At 56.9% G+C, this 18,848-nt stretch overlaps 1 protein-coding gene across 9 annotated transcripts in view; it reads left to right on the forward strand.

Annotated features, from left to right (window-relative positions):
• Positions 1-18,848, forward strand: part of KDM4B (lysine demethylase 4B) — a 184,540-nt gene that overhangs the window by 85,764 nt on the left and 79,928 nt on the right. For all 9 annotated transcript variants that reach the window (XM_054462795.2, XM_054462796.2, XM_063657995.1 and 6 more), the window contains exon 7: positions 15,292-15,341. In XM_054462795.2, the coding sequence (XP_054318770.1) occupies positions 15,292-15,341 (50 nt within the window). The remainder of the gene's footprint in view (positions 1-15,291; positions 15,342-18,848) is intronic.

Below are 18,848 nucleotides of genomic sequence, written 5' to 3' on the forward strand. Positions count from 1 at the left end.
AGCAGGCGAGTGTCGGGCGGTGGCTCTGTGATGGGGGCCGGGAGGGTGCCCCGCAGCAGGCAAGTGTCGGGCGGTGGCTCTGTGTTGGGGGCCGGGAGGGTGCCCCGCAGCAGGCAAGTGTCGGGCGGTGGCTCTGTGATGGGGGCCGGGAGGGTGCCCCGCAGCAGGCAAGTGTCGGGCGGTGGGCCTGTGATGGGGGCTGGGAGGACACCCTGCAGCAGGTGAGTGTCCGGTGGGTCCCTCTTCTCATTCTTGTCCCAGGCTTGTGCTTGTGTTTTCCATCCACTTTTTGGTGAGGTCTTCTCCCCCTTTCTCTCTCTTTAAATAGGTCTTTATTAGACCTGTTGTAGATTCACTGAACAAGTGGGAAGGTAGTAAGCACAGAGTTCCCCACCGGGTTCCCTGTAACGAACATTCTATATCAATGTTGTACACTTGTGACCATTGATGGGCTCACACTGATGCGTTATCAACTAAGATCCATTCTCCAGATTTCCTCTGTCTTCCCCCATTGTCTTTTCTGTCCCCTGAACCTGTCCGGGTCCCATGTGATGTTGTCCCATCTCCGTAGGGCCCTGGGCTATTACGGTGTGTTTGATGCCCTGGACAGTGTTGATGGGGGCTGGCCAGGGGGTTTATAGAACGTCCCCTAATCCGTATGTCCCCTAATCAGCATGTCTGATGTTTTTCTTGTGGTTAGACTGCGGTGATGGGTTTTAGGGAGGAAGACCACAGGGGTGAAGGGCCCTCCCATCACATCCTACCAAGGGTCAAAGGCGCAGCCATCAGCGTGACATCACTGCTGATGTTGGCCCTGGTCATCCGGCTTGGGTGTGGATGTCCAGTGTCTCCACTGCAGAGTGGCACTTCCCCCGCTTTCTATACTGTCATCTTTGAATGTCAGGCCCACCAGGATCATCTCACTTTCTTTTTTTTTTTTTTTTTTTTTTTTTTTTTTTTTTTGAGATGGAGTCTTGCTCTGTTGCCTAGGCTGGAGTGCTGTGGTGTAATCTCGGCTCACTGCAACCTCCACCTCCCAGGTTCAAGCGATTCTCCTGCCTCAGCCTCGTGAGTAGCTGAGATTACAGGTGCGCGCTGCCACGTTTGACTGATTTTTGTATTTTTAGGAGAGATGGGGTTTCACCGTGTTGGCCAGGCTGGTCTCGAATTCCTGACCTCAGGTGATCTGCCTGCCTCGGCCTCCCAAAGTGCTGGGGTTACAGACGTGTGTCACCGTGCCCGGCCACCTCCCTTTCTTAAGGTTAACTGATTTGGGACCTCTATCACATCTTCGAGGCCCTCACGGCAGCAGCGCGGGGCGTGTGTCACGTGAGGAGTGTGGGAGCCCTGGGGCGGGGAGTCCTGGGGCAGGGAGTCCTGGGGTGTCTAGAGCCCTGCCTATCCCAGGGCTTCCCTTTTGTAGGCATTTCTTGCTGTGAAACATGATTTGGTACAGAAACGGACATAAAGCGTGTAAGTACCAGATATATATGCGTGTGTGTGCGTGCATGCGTGTGTTAGCAAATGACTCTCCGGCTGTCCCCTGTGTACCCCGATGTCAGGACACGGCCCCCACCTGTGCCTCCTTTTCCCAGCCCCCTCTGCACGCTGTGGGAGCGGCTTCCTCCTGGCTCTGCTGGCGGCGCCCTTGCCTCTCCCCTGTGCCGGGCCGTGTGTGCCTGTGGCCCTGGCAGTGAGGCTGTGTGTTGGCTGCGTTGGAAGGTCTTACAAATGGGCTGATTTCCTTGCGTTTCTGCTTAATGGTGTGTGTGTAAGATTCATCCGGTTGTGTGTGGTGGCAGCGCACTCATTGTCACGGCTGTGAAATTCCCCACTGTATGGCTGGACTTTAGTCGACTTTTTCCATTCTGCCGTGGACGGACATTTGGGCTGTTTCCAGCATGAGGCTTCTGTGAAAGACCTATCATCTCTTCACCTGCTGCTCATGTAAGAAATTCATTTTGATCGTAAGCCTTGCTGTCAGTAACTGTGACTGGGGCTGCGTTTATGATGTTCCGTTCCTCATGCAGCAGCTTTGCTTGGAGTAACCCTTTGACTTGTGCCCCACGTCCTTGTTCACAGACGAGGCACAGATTGAGGAGACATCCGATCTGCCCTTGAAGCGCTGCCCTGTGGGATCAGGAGGGCAGTGGGTCCTGGGAGCAGGTGCCAGGACGATGTGCAGTCTTGAGGAAAGGGTGTGTCCCAGTTGGTGAGGGTGACCTGAACCCGAAGGTGTGGGTGAGGAAGGACCCGTTTCTAATGGAGTCACCATATTAAGCCCTGCTTAGCCAAACTTGAAGGTGACAGTTTGTTGTGGGAGATGGAGATGATGCAGGGATGCGGGAGCCGAGGCCAGCATGTGTGGTGTCCAAGGTCGCCCTGGGTGCTGCTGTGTAGGTGAGGGAAGAGGGACTGATGGGCTGCTTAGGGGGCCATGTCTGAGGGCAGGGCCCACCACTTCTGCCCACACCTCATTGGCCAGCACCCAGTCACATGGCCACACCTTGCATCAAGGGAGGCTGGGAAATGTAGTCTGACCACATGTCCAGCTGGGAAGGAGCAGGTGAGACTTCTCTGTCCTGCCATGTGGGTGCTGGGTGCCCTGCACGGGCTCAGCCAACAGGGTCTTGAGGTTGAAGAGACGGATCTGCTCAAGCCCTGACGGAGTGCTCATGCCTGCTCAGGGCCCAGCATGAGCTGCATCAGGAGCAGAAGCCATCGGGAAGGGCTTTTGGTGTGGCCAGGCAGCCAGACACCCCACGCCCAACCCCCAGAGCCAGGCCCGGGAGCCCTTGGGATGGAGGCAGGGAGACTGGGGGGCTCTGAGGACTGAGGGAGGAGGGGAGCCCGGTGAGGGGACGATGGGTGACCAGCTCAGGAGCAGGGGCAGGAGGGGGGCATAGAAGGTTCCTAAGCAGGGGAGCTACTACTCTTGGCCATGTTCCAGGAGGATGGAGTGGCTGTAGGAGCAGGCTCTCGGGCCAGGGCCTGGGTGTAGTGGGAGCCGGGGCTGGCTCTGGACCCTGCAGGGGGCTGCCTTAGCCTCACGCTGTCTGACCAGCCCCTGCACCACGTCGTGTGCTGAGTCCTGTCTGCGGCCCCTCGCTCACCCGCTGGCTTGGTCTGGCAGGAGCAGATGGCCTTCATTCTGGAGTCTTTTGTTCAAAGCGGGCGCTTCGGGTTGGAGTGGCAGTGCACACGCTGGCTCATGTCGCTTGTGAGGCCGCAGGATTTTTGTTTTAGGGAGGTAGGAGCCAAACAAACCTGGCACCCGCTTCCAGGCTGTGGCGTGCCAGGCGAGTCACCGGCATCCTGTCCCTGCCCACCACTTTAAGAAACTGTTAGTTCTGTTTGAAATGTCATCACTGGGCGTGAATTCCCATCTTCAGATAATCCCGCCAGGCGGTGTTTGGATGAGGAGTTTATTCAGGCTGTGGGGGTCTGTGTGTGCCCGCGGGTCCCTCCCACTGCAGCCGGCAAGGCTGGCCCTGACCCAGAGTCGCCCGCCCACCCGGTCTACGTAGGCATCAGAGGTTTGGGTTCTGAGCGCAGGGCCTGGTTTCCATGGCAAATTTCTCTCCCTTCGGCGAGGCTGCTGCCGGCGGGGTTCAGCTCCCCAGAAGGGAGATGGCAGCAAATCTGCAGGAGGAGAGTCTTTGTTATCTTTGCTTAAAAATTGGGCAGCACACGGCTTCCTCCCCTCCACACTCGCCAGCAGTAGGGGACAGGAGCGCTGGCTGCCTTCTGATGAAATGGGGCGGACGCAGGACGGGGCCGATGACAGCGATGCTAATGGCCCTCATTCAGCAGCCTCCCGCCAAGGGCTCGGGCCGCTTGTTCTCCCTGACCTGATTGCGAGCCGAGCAGACTTAACCCGTGTGTGAGCCAAACCCTCCCGGAGCTCCAGAGCCCAGCCTGGGTCCCCGAGGCCCAGGGAGGGACCCAGCATCCTGTGGCCTCTGCCCGTGGTGGGCACAGGCTGAGACTTAGGTCATAGGAACAGGAGCGTGTACCCCCATGGCCATCGGCCTGTGTGTGAGACAGTTTAACTCCCATGCTCTCCAAAGCTAGTCCCATCATTACACGCGCCATTTAGGACGCCCCGGGCCATCTTGGTCACCAGGGGCCTGGCTGTCACCGTGTTTCCTCATGAGGTTCAGTGGGTGCTGTGTGTCTGTGGGTGCCGGTGATGAAATAAATGTAAGCATAGAGGCATCAGAGCGTTTTAATAGATGGGAGCCTCCACAGCCTGCAGGTATCCAGACCACATTCTGCACACACAGACCCAGACTCCCACCAGGGCCTCACGCCCCACTGCCTCTCCGGGACGCCTGCGTGTGGCTCACTCCCGCCACGGGCGCATCAGCCCCAGTGCCCAGCTGGCCTTCTGCAGAGCTTGGTGCTGGAGCAGCTTCTTGAATTCTCTGCTGCCTCCTCCCCACAGCCTTCCAGGGCCTCAGAGCTGCTGCCAGGCCAGCACCTCCTTGGGCCCGTGTTGAGGCCCCACGGGGCTGGGCTCATGTGGGAGCTGATCTTGGCCGGGTGATCCCTCACTGCTCTGGACAAAAGGGAGCCATGGGCCGGGCATGGTGGCTCACGCCTGTAATCCCAGCACTTTGGGCAAGGTGGGTGGATCACCTGAGGTCGGAGTTTGAGACCAGCCTGGCTAAGGTGGTGAAACCCTGTCTCTATTAAAAATACAAAAATTAGCCGGGTATTGTGGTGGGTGCCTGTAGTCCCAGCTACTCGGGAGGCTGAGACAGGAGAATGGCGTGAACCTGGGAGGTGGAGGTTGCTGTGAGCCGAGATTGTGCCATCCAGCCTGGGTGATGGAGGGAGACTCTGTCTCCAAAAAAAAAAAAAAAAAAGGAGCCGTGATCGTTCTCCAGCTGCAGTCTCTTCAGACTCTCTGTGCTCTTAGGAGACTGTCCTTGTTCTCTCCTGTTTAAACCATCCTGTGCCTTTTAACAGAATAAACGGCAAGGGGTCCCCGCTCAGGTCGAATAACGCTGGAGGAGGGCCGTGGGTCCAGGCATGGTTGGGGCTGCCTCCTGGTTGTTGATGAGCAGAAATTCAGGCCAGTTTGACAGCAGGCACATGTGGGAGGTTGCTGTGTGTCAGTGGCCCTGTGTCCCTGGCACTGTGTCCGAACCTGACAGCCGCCGCTGTGTCACTGGGCACCTGCCCTGCGCACCCTCCCCTGTGACGGGCACTCTCACAGCTTTCCTGGCGAGGCTGCGGGAAAAACATCGCAAACAACTCGCACATGACTTTGCGTTTTTGGCCTTGTCATATAATAAAAGTAATTTGTGGGCCTAAAATAAATCAGGGCTGGGGATCAGATGCCTCCAATCTGGCCTTTAATTGCAGGCGCGACATGGCTTGCCTTGGCGAGTCTGCTTCTAATTAAAGTGGGCTGGCGGTGTGTGAAGTTCGCATGGCTCCTCGGGGTGCTGACCCAGCCCAGGTTCCTGAGGGCCAGTGTGATGACACCTCGTGGCCCGGGAGAGCAGGGCGGGCCATCCACGGCCACCGTGCCAGGAATGCGGTCTTCTGGCTGGCCCTTGGAGAGCCGAGAGCTCTGTCTCCTCCGCCTGCAGCTCCGCTTTGTCTGGCATTCTTGTGGGCGGCTCTCCCCATCCCAGGCTCCCCATCTTCCCTGAGCCGAGGCTCCCAGGACTCTGTTGGTCTCCTGTGTGTCTCAATAAAAACATCATTATTTGAAATCATTGACACCGCTGGTTTAAGATACCAAATTCCATCATTTCTTGTCCCGTAAAACGATCCATTAAAGATAAAGCCACTGCAGTCAATAAGGCTGTTTCCTGGGAACAAGCCACCCTGCTCCCTGGCAGATCCTATCTCCTGAGCAAGTGTTAGTATCTGCCACATAAGGGGGCCCCTGTGCTGGGGACAAATGAGGGAGGTGGCCTTTCCCTAGGACGAGGCTCCATGAAAGAAGATTTTTCCAGTAGAAACAGGCAGGTTGGCTGATGCCTGTAATTCCAGAGCTTTGGGCAGCTGAGGCCGGAGGATTGCTTGAGCCAGCCATTGGAGCTCGAGACCAGCCTGGGCAACATTGCGAGACCCCATCTCTACAAAAAAAGAAAAAATTAGCTGGGTGTAGTGGCGCACACCTGTCATCTTTTAGCTACACGGGACGCTGAGGAGGGAGTATTGCTTGAGCCTGGGAATTTGAGGCTGCAGCAAAGACCCTGTCTCTTAAAAAAAAAAAAAAAGAAGAAGGAAGAAATAGGGTAGCTTTCCATCAGACATTGGAGGAGTTCTGTCGTTGCCTTGGGAGGAGCCGTGCAGCCCAGGCCTGGCTCCATTTCTGCAGCGCTGGCGTCTGGGGGAGCAGGGCTGGCCCCGCAGAATGCCAGGGCTGGAGCCTTCCCCATGGGGCCTGCACCTGCTCTGGGACTCCCGTTTCTCCTGTGAGTCTTTGCGAAAGGGTCTCACTCCCCCTCTTCCCGCCCTCTGTCCAGTCCCCTGTGATCTCTGCCCCCCAGCAGGCTGCGGTTGGTGACAGCTCCTCTCCCTCTCTCTCAGCCGGGATGCGGGACCTCAGTGCTCTTGGCAGTTCCCGGGCTGTGTGTGTATCCTGGCCTGTGGATCCACTCCCTTGCCTGTGCAGGTGTTTTTTCTAACATCTTTATCTCGCCAGACTGACCTGTCGGGCGGCCGCCTGTCCTGGGCGACCCGTCCTCCTGGGGTGGCTGTCGGTAGCATGCCTTTCCTGCTGCTGGCGACTACGCGGTGAGCTCTGGCGCCTGCACTTCCTCCCGTCCGTCCCCATGCGCTGTTGCAGGGGTGTAGAGGGGTTTTACCCAGGTGGGCGCCGGCTTCCCAGGTCAGAGCCTGTGAGTACAGCAGGCAAGTGCACTACCAGGTCTGTGTGTGGCCTTGTTTGTGGTGAGAATTCCTGCTCCACCCTAGACGAGGGACAGGTTTACCCTAGTGGGTTTAGAGTGTTCTGTTAATGTTCTTTCTGCTGTAGAGGAAACCCTCTTTTTGTTGATTTTTTTTTTTTTAATTAAAAATTCTGCCACCTTGCTGGGCTGTGTTTAATTCTATAGTTTTACCAGTTTGTTTGCTTAGATTTCCTAAGTAGAAACTTATGTTATAATTAAACTGTTTTGTTGTTGTTGTTGTTGTTTAGAGACAGGGTTTCCCTCTGTTGCCTAGGCTGGAGTGCAGTGGTGCAGTCATGGCTCACTGCAGCCTCAGCCTCCTGGACTCAAGTGATCCTCCTGCCTCAGCATCCTGAGGAGCTGGGAACACAGGCACGCACCATCACGCCTTGCTTAGACGTTTATATTATGATTTTAAGAAGTTTGTCTTATCCCTTCTGCTTGGTAAACCCTTTGTCTTTTTCTTGATATATCACATTGGCTAGTGTCTCTAGTGCAGTGTGACGTGTGCTGTGATGATGGGCAGATTGTGTCCTCTCCTGCCTCGCCATGAAGGTGATACGTGGAGAGTCCCTGCTAGTCCTGGTTGCCTGAGAATTTTTGTACCAAATGCTTTGGAATTTTTGATAGATATTAATTTTTGGAATGTCTTTGCAACCTTGGAGATAAACTCTTCTTGGTCTTGCAATAGCCTACTATGCTTGACTCACTAATACTGTATTTAGGATTTTTACATCCATGTGGGACTGGCTTATCATTTTCTTGCGTGTTCTTTGTTGGTGATAGGGTTTCCCATTCGTTCATTCATTCATCCATTTGGAATATATGCCAGATTCAGAAAACGAGCTCAGTAACATCAGATCTTCCCTACTGCTTGCCAACCATGTGTGTACATGGGCACTGTCCCTTTAGATGAAGGTCATCGGGTAGGATTCATTAAAACCACCTGGGCTGGTGCCTTTTCCAGAGAGGACATCTGTGACTTGGTCTCTTCAGGGTTTCTGGTGGGGCCTGTGTTAACTTGGTGGACACCCTGGACTCCACAGCACTGAAGACACGCTGAAGAGCCAAGTGCGTCTGTGGCACTGAGCCTGGCAACTCAGGCAGGGACCGTGGCTCGCTGGTCCTTGTGTCCTCAGTGCGGTGAATAGGTCCTCAGTTTCCTGTGAACAGCTTTGTTTGTGGTGTAGTTTCCATAGCATACATAGAAGGCGCTCAGAGAACTTGGCCATTTCCGTGGACGGAGTTGACACGGCGCAGCACAGTGGCCACCACACAGACCTGTGTGTCCCTGGCCCGGTCACCGTGAGGCTCTGAGGAGCAGAGCAGAGGAGCCACCCTGGCCTGGCTCGTCTTTAGCTGGCTCCGGGACTGCATGTCGGCTGAGGGGCTCGCGTGGGTGTGGGGCCGAGACAGCAGCTCTCTGTTGGGTCTCGCAGGAAGCCTACCCTGTAGCCGGCTTGCTCTCCTTCCCAGCCTGTGCCAGCCACAGGGCAGTGTGCCAGAGCCGTCTTGCTGGGTCGCAGGCCAGGGCCACCACAGGGCTTTGTTGCGAGGGTGGCGGTCACCATGGCTTTTCCGTTCTGCCTGCAACTTGGGGTCCTGGGGGCGCCGCTGGCATTTGGATCTGCTGTGGCCCTCCTGGGCTTGCGTGGGCGGCTCACTCTGCCAGGTGGCCTCTGTCCAGCCTGACACCTGGTCTCGGGTACTTCCAGCGTGACGTGCACGGGCTCTGCCTCCCTGGTTCTGTGTCTGCGATGATGGCGCATTAAATGGCGAAGGCCCGTCTGCCCAGGCCTGTGCAGACACTGTGAAATTAACTTCCTCACCCTCCAGCACGCGTTGGGCTGCGCCGACATCTCTGAAGTGCTCTTGGTCGGACCCCTGCTCTTGGCACACATTCCTTGGTGGCAGGGGCTGGGGGCAGGTAGGGAGAGTGTTTTCATCCCCGGCACCTAATTGCCGAGAGCTTCCGCTGGCAGGAGCTGTCAGGCTGGGCCATGGAATGGATTCCAAGTGCCACTGTCACCTGGGAGAAAGCTACACGAATCTTAAAAAAACCCTACACTATGATGTCCCGTCTCCCGGTTCAGAGCCATCCACAGGGACCAAGCAAGATGGTGCCAGGCAGGGGCCACTGCCAGAGGTGAGGGCCACAGAGTCCTGGCTCGAGAGCCTCCAAGGAGCCCATTCCGCTTGCAGTAGGAGGGAGAGGGCGCCGGGAGTCACCTGGTCGCTGTGGAAGTGCTGCCCAGGTAGGGAGTCTGGGGCAGCCGGCAGGTGTGGTGGGGACATGTGTGGCCGTCGCCAGCATCACACCCCTCATCCAGAGACTTTGCCCTGATCTTGGGTTTTCTGCCTGGTCTGAGAGGCAGCGGCCCTGCTGGCATTGCCTGCCCATGGCTGGGAGAGGCAGAGGCTGTGAGGGGGCAGGATATTGGACCCCCACCTCCTCCGCCTCGGGTTCCGAGGTCAGGTGTGGTGTGCTTCGGCCGTGGCAGGCGGGGTCCCTGGGGGTGATGGGGCGTCAGCCAGGCAGGCAGGGCCCACAGGCGAAGCAGGCAACCCCACTGCGCAGCGTCACCCAGCCCAGGAGGGGCCACAGTGCCTGCTTTGCAGAGACCAGTGGAGGCCACGCTTTCATGGAGCCAGATGTGGGCCTGCCTCAGGCTGGGGCCCCGTGGGATGGTGCCCAGGGGTGGCCAGGGCCGTGTGACCCCAAGCCCGTCTGCTCACCATCATCGTAGCTAAGGGCTCCCTGGCAGGTCCTGGCTGCCCAGGACGGCCTGTGTTCCCTTTCCTGACACACTCATTTAATTTTTAACTCAAAGGCATTTGCTTATTTATTTTCATTGTTTTTGATAATAATTCTAAGCCATTAGAGGGGAAAATTATATTCAAAAATGCTGTTTCACACTTTATTTGTTTGATGATTTAGAGCGATAGAAAATAGCACATTTGCTGGCTTTTATAGTCTGATAATTATTCACATCCATCAAGCCATTCCGGGGGAATAAACAAAACACCAAGAAATTACACTATTAATAGCATCCTCTGCAGCGGACGGAAGACTCTTTCCCGGGCCGGCGTGACAGCGAGATGACAGTGGCCCGTTCCCTGGCTGGAGGGGAGCGCCTGCCTGCAGAGAACGCCTTTGCTTTGATTCCCTGGCTCTGGCTTCAGCTCCGGCTCTGGCTCATGAGCTGCCCACCATCCATCCCCTCCTCTGCACGGCCAGGGGCTTCTGGGGCCCATGGCAAAGCTTCACCCACCCGTCGCCAGGAGCCCCTGGGGAATTGCGCAAGCAGAAGAAGCAAGGCTGTCGGGGCCTCGCAGCATCCCTTGGGCAGCTCTGCCGCCAGCCCGGACTCAGGCCTGGTCTCAGCTCGCTGGCTGAGCCTGGTGGGGCGTCCCCACCCTCTGGCCTCGGCGCTGAAACGGGGACATGCGGCTTGTTGCTGCCCACGTCGGGCCCAGTCCTTGCTGCAGTCCTGACCTCCCGTGTGACCAGTGTCTATGGACACCGGTCAGACTCATGTGTCAGGTCGCAGGGCTCAGCCTCAGTTGCTCTCTGCTTCTGGGTCCCAGCCCCTCGAGAGGTGGCCCGGCCCCCGCTCTTGCCCTGTGGGTGGCTTTGAGGCTTTTAGCTTTGCCTTTCTTGGGTGGCAGTAAAGTGTAAGGTTGGTGACATTCACTACTCAAAACACTTCAAAGTGTAAAAGAGAAGCTGGGAAGGTAGAGGGTCTAGGGGCTGCCCACCCACTGCCCCTGCGCCGGGGTGTCCTTCCTTCCGGATCTCGTATCCTCATTGATGGGTCACCGTGCCGCCTCACATGTGTCTCCCCATGGGCCTAGGAGCTGGTACACTGCTGGACCATCATTTTGTTTGTTAACCATCATGTGACCCCATGTGTCTTGTGTCCCCAACTCCAGAGGGGCCACGTCCTAGTGCTTGTGTCTCGCATTGTTTTCTTTTCTCACCCACGCTGCTTTGGCTTGCACATGACTGACTTTCCGAAAGGGCGTCCGATGCCTGGGTTTGTTTCTTGACCTCCTGGTCACCACCACGTGTGGCTTTCATGGAGCTTGTGGAGCCTTCTGCGGCCAGCACCGGACACCAAGGGTGGCTACCAGGTATATGGCTCCAGAGCCCGGGCTGAAGATGCGGAGCCGAGTTTCTGACTTTGTGGTTTACTCTTTTCCAGAAGGACTTGTGTACAGCATTCCAGAACAGAGGGAGTGGGTACGGGGGGCAGACAGGCAGGGCTTTGAGAACACGGAGATGGAGACCCCACAGCGGGTGCTGTGGACAGTGGTGCAGAGGAGTGGCGATGCCTGGGTCCTGGGTCCCGCGTCCTGCGTCCCGGCCGATGCGAGTCCTCAGACCTCCTAATTGCATTCGCCCTGATTTAGAACCACATTCCTCCAGGCAAGGCCAGGGGCCTGCGGTGGGTGCACCTGAGGGACCTGTGCAGGCCACCCCTCCCTCCCGAAGGCTCCCATGGCAGCCTCCTCAACGACGCTGTCTTCAGCCCTCGCCCAGACACACCCCAGGGCACCTGCTCCGTGCTCGGAGAGCTTAGCTTGCTGGAAGAGTCCTTGTTGCACTGAGCTAAGTCTCCCCACTCCTTTAACATTTCTGACTCTGCCCTCTGAAGCCCCGTGGCCTGTTCTGCCTTGCACAGACCCACCAGGTTCCAGGAGTCGCTCTTCCTGTTTCCTTTGTCTTGACCTCTGCAGCTTCTTCCAGCAATCCCTGTGCGCTGGGCCGCAGACCCTCCGCACCCTGCCCCTGGCTTAGGGAGAGCTGATGGCTGCAGAGGGCCAGCCACACACAGCCCCAGTCCTGGGGACTTGCTCTGAAGATGCTAGAAGGGAGGGACGCGTACAATGACCTGGACTCCAGGGCTCTAGAGGGTGAGAGATGGTCAGCCCTTGCGGGGTCCCGGGGAGGTTGACAGAGTCAGAGGACAGAGAGGCTGGTGTGGGGGCCTTTGTGTCAGCAAGAGGTGGTGCTGGCATGGGGGAGGGAGGGGACGGAGGGGGCTTGTGGGCAGGGCCTGTGCAGGACATGGAGCCGGTAGCATCTCAGAGCTGGACGGAGGAGGAAGGCTGGGAGCAGGCCCGGTTGGGGACCAGTGGCCCCTGCACAGGAGCCAGAGGGCCTGGGCAGCCGTCTGTCCAGAAAGCATGCAAGAGCCCCGTGCCACCCGGGCACACAGGGCTGTCGTGTCCAGAAAGAGACCTCCTAGGGTCGCAGGCAGGCAAAGCTGATTGATTTTGGCCGTGAAGTTTGACCTTGTGATGGGGACCGAGCTCCCAGGGAGTGAGACAAACTGCCTCTCCGTGTCAGTGGCCAATAAACCTGACTTGGTTTTACAGCCCCGAGAAATTGCTCACTAATAGCCAGACAGATGCTCTCCCTGCCTCGAGCTTTAGTGAACAAACATTTCCAAACCAAATAGCTGCTTTTGCCTTTTTTTTTTTTTTTTTTTCCTCCAGAGCCAAGGCTAAATGTCAGGGATGCCCCAGCATGGCCCCGAGCAGGGACTATGAGGAGGGGGCCGTGCATTCTTCGCTCTTTGGGGGCCTGGGCGGAGGACCCTGCTGAGACGCCCTTCTGGGAGGCCCGAAGTCTCCCTGAGTCTCTTCTCCTGTGGTGACTGTGGGTCTCTGCCGTGCATCTGCTTCAATCCGCCAGCTCCATGGCCTGCCCACCAGTGCTGTCGCAACCCCGTCCTTTGGACTGGGCTTTTCAGGACACCCAGAGAGCCTTGGTGTGAGAAGCAGGCCCCGAGGCTACCTTCTAGTCCCCCGTCCTGGGGTTGCTCCCCTAAGCGAACGTGAGCGTGCTTTCAGCCCCGTGTGGACGGAGCGTGGCGCCTCCAGCCTCACTCAGTTCTGTGTGTCCTTAAAGCCCTGTCCTGGCACTTTCTCTTGGAAACTGAGGTTTTTCTTCCGTCTGTGTCCTTGGGGGTGGCTGGGAGGCAGGTCTGCCAGCATCAGGTCTTCTGGTCCCCGAGGCCATCGCTGGGTTGTTCCGGGTGGCAGGAGGTGCAGCTCGCTGTTGGGCGCTGGCGGTGGCGGAGCCCAGAAGTCTCCGTGGCTGTCCGGCCTCTTGTCCAAGAGTCCTTTGTGATTTCTCTGGGGGCCGCTCCTCTGAACGCTGGGCCTGCGTCCCGCAGTCTGTGCTTTCTGATAACGCCAGAGCCACGTTCCAATGTATAAAACTTTTAACATTCGCCAGATTCAATTAATCTTATCTTTACAACTCCCAATTACAGGCAGTAATTAAGTGGAGCAGCATTGTAGGCTGGGGATACGGCATTAATCATCGCGGCCTTGGAGCCATAAATTAGTTCCTTCCCGTCCTCAGCATCTTCCCAGAAGGAGCAGAGTGTTTCATTCCCTGTGCGGAGGGGTCTTTAATCCCACAAAGGTGCTTTGGCTTGGGATTAACTTTTCTCATCTTTATGTAAATGATAAAAGCCCATTTAAAAAAGAGGAACGCACCTCTGTTCAGACAGTGGAAGACTCTGAGGATGACAGAGTTGAAGGTGCTGCGTCGCCTCAGCCGGGGACCCTGGGAGCATGCCCAGAAATTAATTATTTGTGTCCTGTTAGATTAGAGGCTCCGTGATGTTCGCCTCTTCTCTGGCTCCTGCCCCCTCCTTATTTATTTTTATTTTTATTTTTTTAAATTTTTTTGAGACAGAGTCTTGCTCTGTTGCCCAGGCTGGAGTGGCGTGGCGCAATCTCGGCTCGTTGCAACCTCCGCCTCCTGGATTCAAGCAATTCTCCTGCCTCAGCCACCTAAGTAGCTGGGATTACAAGCGCCTGCCACCACGACTGGCTAATTTTTGTATTTTTCGTAGAGGCGGGGTTTCACCATGTTGGTCAGGCTGGTCTCAAACTCCTGACCTCGTGATCCACCCACCTCGGCCTCCCAAAGTGCTGGGATTAGATGTGAGCCACTGCACCCGGCCTTTTTGTTTGTTTGTTTGTTTTGAGACAGAGTCTCACTCTCTCACCCAGGCTGGAGTACAGTGGCACCATCTTGGCTCACTGCAGCTTTTGCCTCCCAGGTTCAAACGATTCTCTTGCCTCAGCCTCCCGAGTAGCTGGGATTACAGCCTCCTGAGTAGCTGGTATTTTGTATTTTTGGTAGAGGAGGGGTTTCACCATGTTGGCTAGGCTGGTCTTGAACTCCTGACCTTGGGTGATCCGCCCGCCTCGGCCTCCCAAAGTGCTGGGATGACAGGCGTGAGCCACCACGCCCAGCTTCTTTATTTCATTAAAAAACAAAGTGGCCTTTCAGTTGGAAGGGGCTGTAGTGGAGCAGCCCTCTGAGCTTTTCCTTGTCTTGCTTCTGCCCTGGGAGGGTCTGGGGGAGAGACCACATCATGTGTCCTCTCATCTGTGTGACTGTTCTAGAATGGGAGCTGTTGGCCTTGTTACTCTAGAGCGGGGATCGAGGATGGGACTTGACCACCCTCAGCTGGCACTCAGCTGTGTGCCCTCAAGTCCCTGAGGCCCTGTCCTCGTCCCCTTCGCTTGGAAATTGAGGTTTTTGTTTTGCCGGAGGCCTTGGGAGCAGGCTGGGTGGTGTCCCCATTGGCATTGGGGCTTCTTGCTCCCCCTCAAGGCTGCAGCTCCTGGTGCCCACCCTCTCTGATGGGAAGAGAGTCCCAGCATCGCAGGTCTCCAGCTTCCGGTACAGCATGAGCGGGATGTCATCCCCACTTCGCTTCGTCTGTTTGCACACTTTCATCTTACGTCTTTCTTATTCATGATGGAGCCTTGGTGATCTTTCAAATGTAAAATGTGTAAAAATAAAACTTACAAAGTCGGTGACAAATGCAGCTTTTCTCATTTCCAAAGCTGCTTTTTCCCTGTTGGCTCCCAGTGCCAGGAAATGGGTGACGTGGGCCTGGAGACCGTGACGTGGGCCTGGAGAGCGGGCTGGCAGCTCCAGGGGCCCCAGATGCTTCCTGTTCCAGACTCAGCCCCCCCAGGGTCCCCTCGCCACCTGCAGTTCCAATCCAGTACTTTTGTTTTTTGCCTTTTCAGCCTCCTCGAGGTGGAGTGCCACTTAACCGGGAGCATCCCCACTCCTGGCTTTCTGAATGTGTCACAAGCCACCGAGCCATGGTCCTCACTCCCCGCTCCTCCACCCGCCCCACCTCGCTTCCTTACGGATTCCATCCTGAAAGCCCCCGCCCCCGGCCATCCCCTCCACACAGCCCTGACCACGACTGCACTTTGCTTCTGCCCTGGGCACTGTCTGCGTCTCCCCAAGGCTGGTCCCACCAGGGATACCCCCATGCGTGGCTGCCACCAATCTTGCCTCTGACGTGCCTCCCTTCTCTCGCAGGTATGCCATCCCGCCAGAGCACGGCAAGCGCCTGGAGCGGCTGGCCATCGGTAGGTGCCTGCCCTGAGGGCCCCGGGGACCTGGGACCAGGTGGGAGGGGCCTGTGGGCGGGGAAGAGCAGCTGGCGTCCCCTGGGCTCTGCTGCGGTCTGGGTTTGGGTTTTGGGGAGTGGTGACATTCTTTGAGCCATCACTGTGTGATTTTTTCCGTTCCCTCCCACCCTCGTGGTCAGATCCACGCCCTTCTGCCGTGCAGTTTGTCTCTTGTGAAATTCGCACAGAACGCCCAGATGCTCCTGTTTTCCAGTTTTCTTAGCACAAACTTCTTGGGCCTGGTCAAAGGCTGCCAGGGCTCAGGGAGGGCAGCCTGTGTTCATTTTCCTCCCGTCACCTGACCCCACACTGTGCCCTTGCTAATTCTCAGAAAGCCTAGGAAAGGAGACAGTTCAGCCCGCAGTCCGCTCACCTGCGGGGGAGCAGACATGGTGGCCGCGCGGCGTTTGCCCTTGTTCTGCTGGGACCAACCTGGACACCTTTGGCAAATGTCCTCACTGGTGATGCCACCAGCTCGCGTTCATGTGCTCCCTGGGGACTCTTGGGAAAGAAGGGGTTTGTCATAGAGGGTCCCAGCATGTGCCTGAGGGAGTGCCGGATCCTCAGGTTGTGGGATCAGGTTGTGGGATACTTGGAAACAAGTCAGACAGCTGGAGACACCCGGGGTGGGGCCACCCTGAGCTCTCCTGACCACCCAGCCCTGAGGCACTTGGGCAGGGTCCCTGTGTCAGCATCAGCATCACAGCACAACAGGGGTGCAAGTTTCATGACACCTCACTGCTCCTAAGTGCCTGGAAAGTCATGAAAAGACACAGCTGGCTAAAGCAGTTCCTCCCCTCCCGCTGGTCCATTCCCAGCTGCTCAAGAGCTGGCTCCTCCGGGTTGGCAGGTGGACAGCTTGGGGTGCGTGAGGGGTGAGGGTCAGTGAGGGCCCGTTGTTCCCCTGACAGCGTTGAGAGGGCCCTGTCCGAGCACCCCGCCCTTCAAGGACAGCATCGGGCGTCTCAGCAAGCGACAGCCACAGCTTTTCCAGGAGCTCTCGCCCAGCCTCAGTACAGGCTTCCGGGACTGCCTGGTTGCTGTCCTCTGTCCCTTCCAAACCTTCGAGCCAAAGGATGCCTGCCACACGCTCTCTTCCCCCTTCCCATGGGCTTTTGGCTTTGGAGATGGGAACTGTCAGTCTTTCTAGGGAAATAAGGGTCTCCTGTCCCAGAGACCACGCCAGGAGTCACGTGGCTGTGCAGGAAATGTTGCCCAAGCGCGGCAGATTCGGTGGCGGGGACGGAGGGGAAGCGAGTCCTTGGGGAGTGGGCTGGGCCCTCTCCTGGCATGTGCTCTCCTGGCATGTGCTCTCCTGGCTTCTGGACTGAGGGCTTTGCTCTTGGTATTTTTGAGTGTTTCTATTGGAAACCTGGACCCTGTCCTTACGCACAGGTGAACCCTGGTCTTAGGAGCGCGCTTCTGATAGTAGAAATTCTGCAGTCACAGACAGGCTGTAGCAAAGGTCCAGCTCACTTACATACTAAAGCTGTGAAAGAAAAGCCAGATTAAAGCATTTCTCCCATTGTATTTTTTTAATACCAATTTCCAAAACAAATTTGAAGACATAAGCTAAAGAAACATCCCCCGTGTTGTATTAGCGTCCTGAGGCTCCTGTAACAAATGACCACAGAATTAATGGCTGAAAACAACACACATTTATTCTCTCACAGTTCTGGAGATCAGGAGTCTAAAATGCATGTTAAGGGGCTAAAACCCTGGTGCAGGCAGGGCCAGTTCCGTCTGGAGGCACCAGGGGAGAATCCATTTCCCGCCTTTTCCAGCGTCTAGAGGCCACCCGCATCCCTTGACTTGGGCCGCATCACTCCAGCCTCTGTCTCTGGTCTCACTTTCCTCTGCTGTAACCAACAGTCCCTCTGCCTCGCTGTTCTGAGGACCCGCGGAATGACATCGGACCACCCAGATAGCCAGGGTGCTCCCCCACCTCAAGATCCTTAACTCAATCCCATCTGCAAAGTCCATTTCAGCATGGAAGGTGCCACACTCACAGGTCCCAGGGGTTAGCATGTGGGTGCCTTGGAGTTCCATTATTCAGCCAGCCACACTTAGAAAGCTACAGAAGAAAACCTTACTGAGGGGTCAGGGAGCACCTGTGGGCTCCTTGTCTGCTGCAGGCATGACACCCCACACCTCTGTCGTCCACACGGCAGTACCTCTCTACTGCCATGGGGCAGGGGATGCAGGCGCAGCCTGGGGAGAGCCAGCAGCCCTGGTGGGGAGCAGGCTCTAGGCTCCGCAGTCTGTACTGGAGCCGGGCTTCACCCGGGCGGGCCCCTCCTGGTGCTCTCTGGTGCCCGGATGGAGAGGGCCACCCCATCCTTGCCAGCCACTTCTCCCCCTCCATATTTAACGGAGACTACAGTTAGTCACTGTCCCCTCCCTTCTCACCCAGTGCGACTTTTGCATTAGAAAAGCAGAGGTTGACAGGAGCCTGCTGGAGAGGCCACAGGCAGGATCTGGCGAGGCCACCCCGTCCCCAAGCATTGCCACATCCTCTCTCCCTGGAATGTGACCAGTTCTACCCTGAGGCCAGGCCAGGCACCTGGAGGGCTGGTTTGGTTTCTAGGTGTGCAGAGGGCTCAGTGCCTGGGCTGGGTGAGGGGGAGCCAGGGACGAATTAGTTCTCGGTGGTGCTTTCACAGGGGTTCTTAGAAAATATGGACTCTGGCCAGGTGCAGTGGCTCACACCTGGAATCCCAGTGCTTTGAGAGGCTGACGTCAGAGGATCGCTGGAGCCCAGGAGTTCAAGACCAGCCTCAGGAACATAATGAGACTGTGTCTCTGTAAAAATTAGCTGGGCGTGGTGGCGCACATCTGTAGTCTCAGCTACTCAGGAGGCTGAGGCGGGAGGATAGCGTGAGCCTGGGAAGTCGAGGCTGCAGTGAGCTGTGATGGAGCCTCTGCACTTCAGCCCGGGTGACAGAGTGAGACCCTAGTCACTCCTCAGCAGGGCAGAGCAGCTTCTAGAATTCTGGGAGCCAGCCTGGCTGTGAACCCCGAGGAGGGTCAGAAAGGTGGTGGGATGTGTCAGATGCCTGCGGCTGCGTGGAAACACCTTGAGTCCCCTGTGGCCTCTGGCTCAGGGCCCTGCCCTCCCCTCTGTCAGGCAGCTGGGGGCAGGATGGGGCACTGCTGGGGAAAGCCGACCCGACCCCCCTTGTGTTCCTAGGTGCCCCTCCCAGACTCTTTTTGGGGGAGGTGATGTGCTCCATCATTGGGACGGTGGAAGGGGTGTGCGATTAATATGGAAAATGAATAGCTGTGCTCCAAATGGGCTCGCCGGGAGAGTTGTGGAGCCTATGGAGAGAGCATTAATGTGCTGGCGCCTTATTGGTGCTAATCACTTAAAATGTGCGCCTTTGTTAGAGCTTTAATGAGAGCCACTTAAACTGTGCATTAAAAAGAGGAACTGCGGAGAGGCCGGCGGGCCGGGTGGCAGGCAGT

The sequence above is a fragment of the Pongo pygmaeus genome, chromosome 20, assembly GCF_028885625.2.
Source record: "Pongo pygmaeus isolate AG05252 chromosome 20, NHGRI_mPonPyg2-v2.0_pri, whole genome shotgun sequence".
Taxonomy (NCBI): domain Eukaryota; kingdom Metazoa; phylum Chordata; class Mammalia; order Primates; family Hominidae; genus Pongo; species Pongo pygmaeus.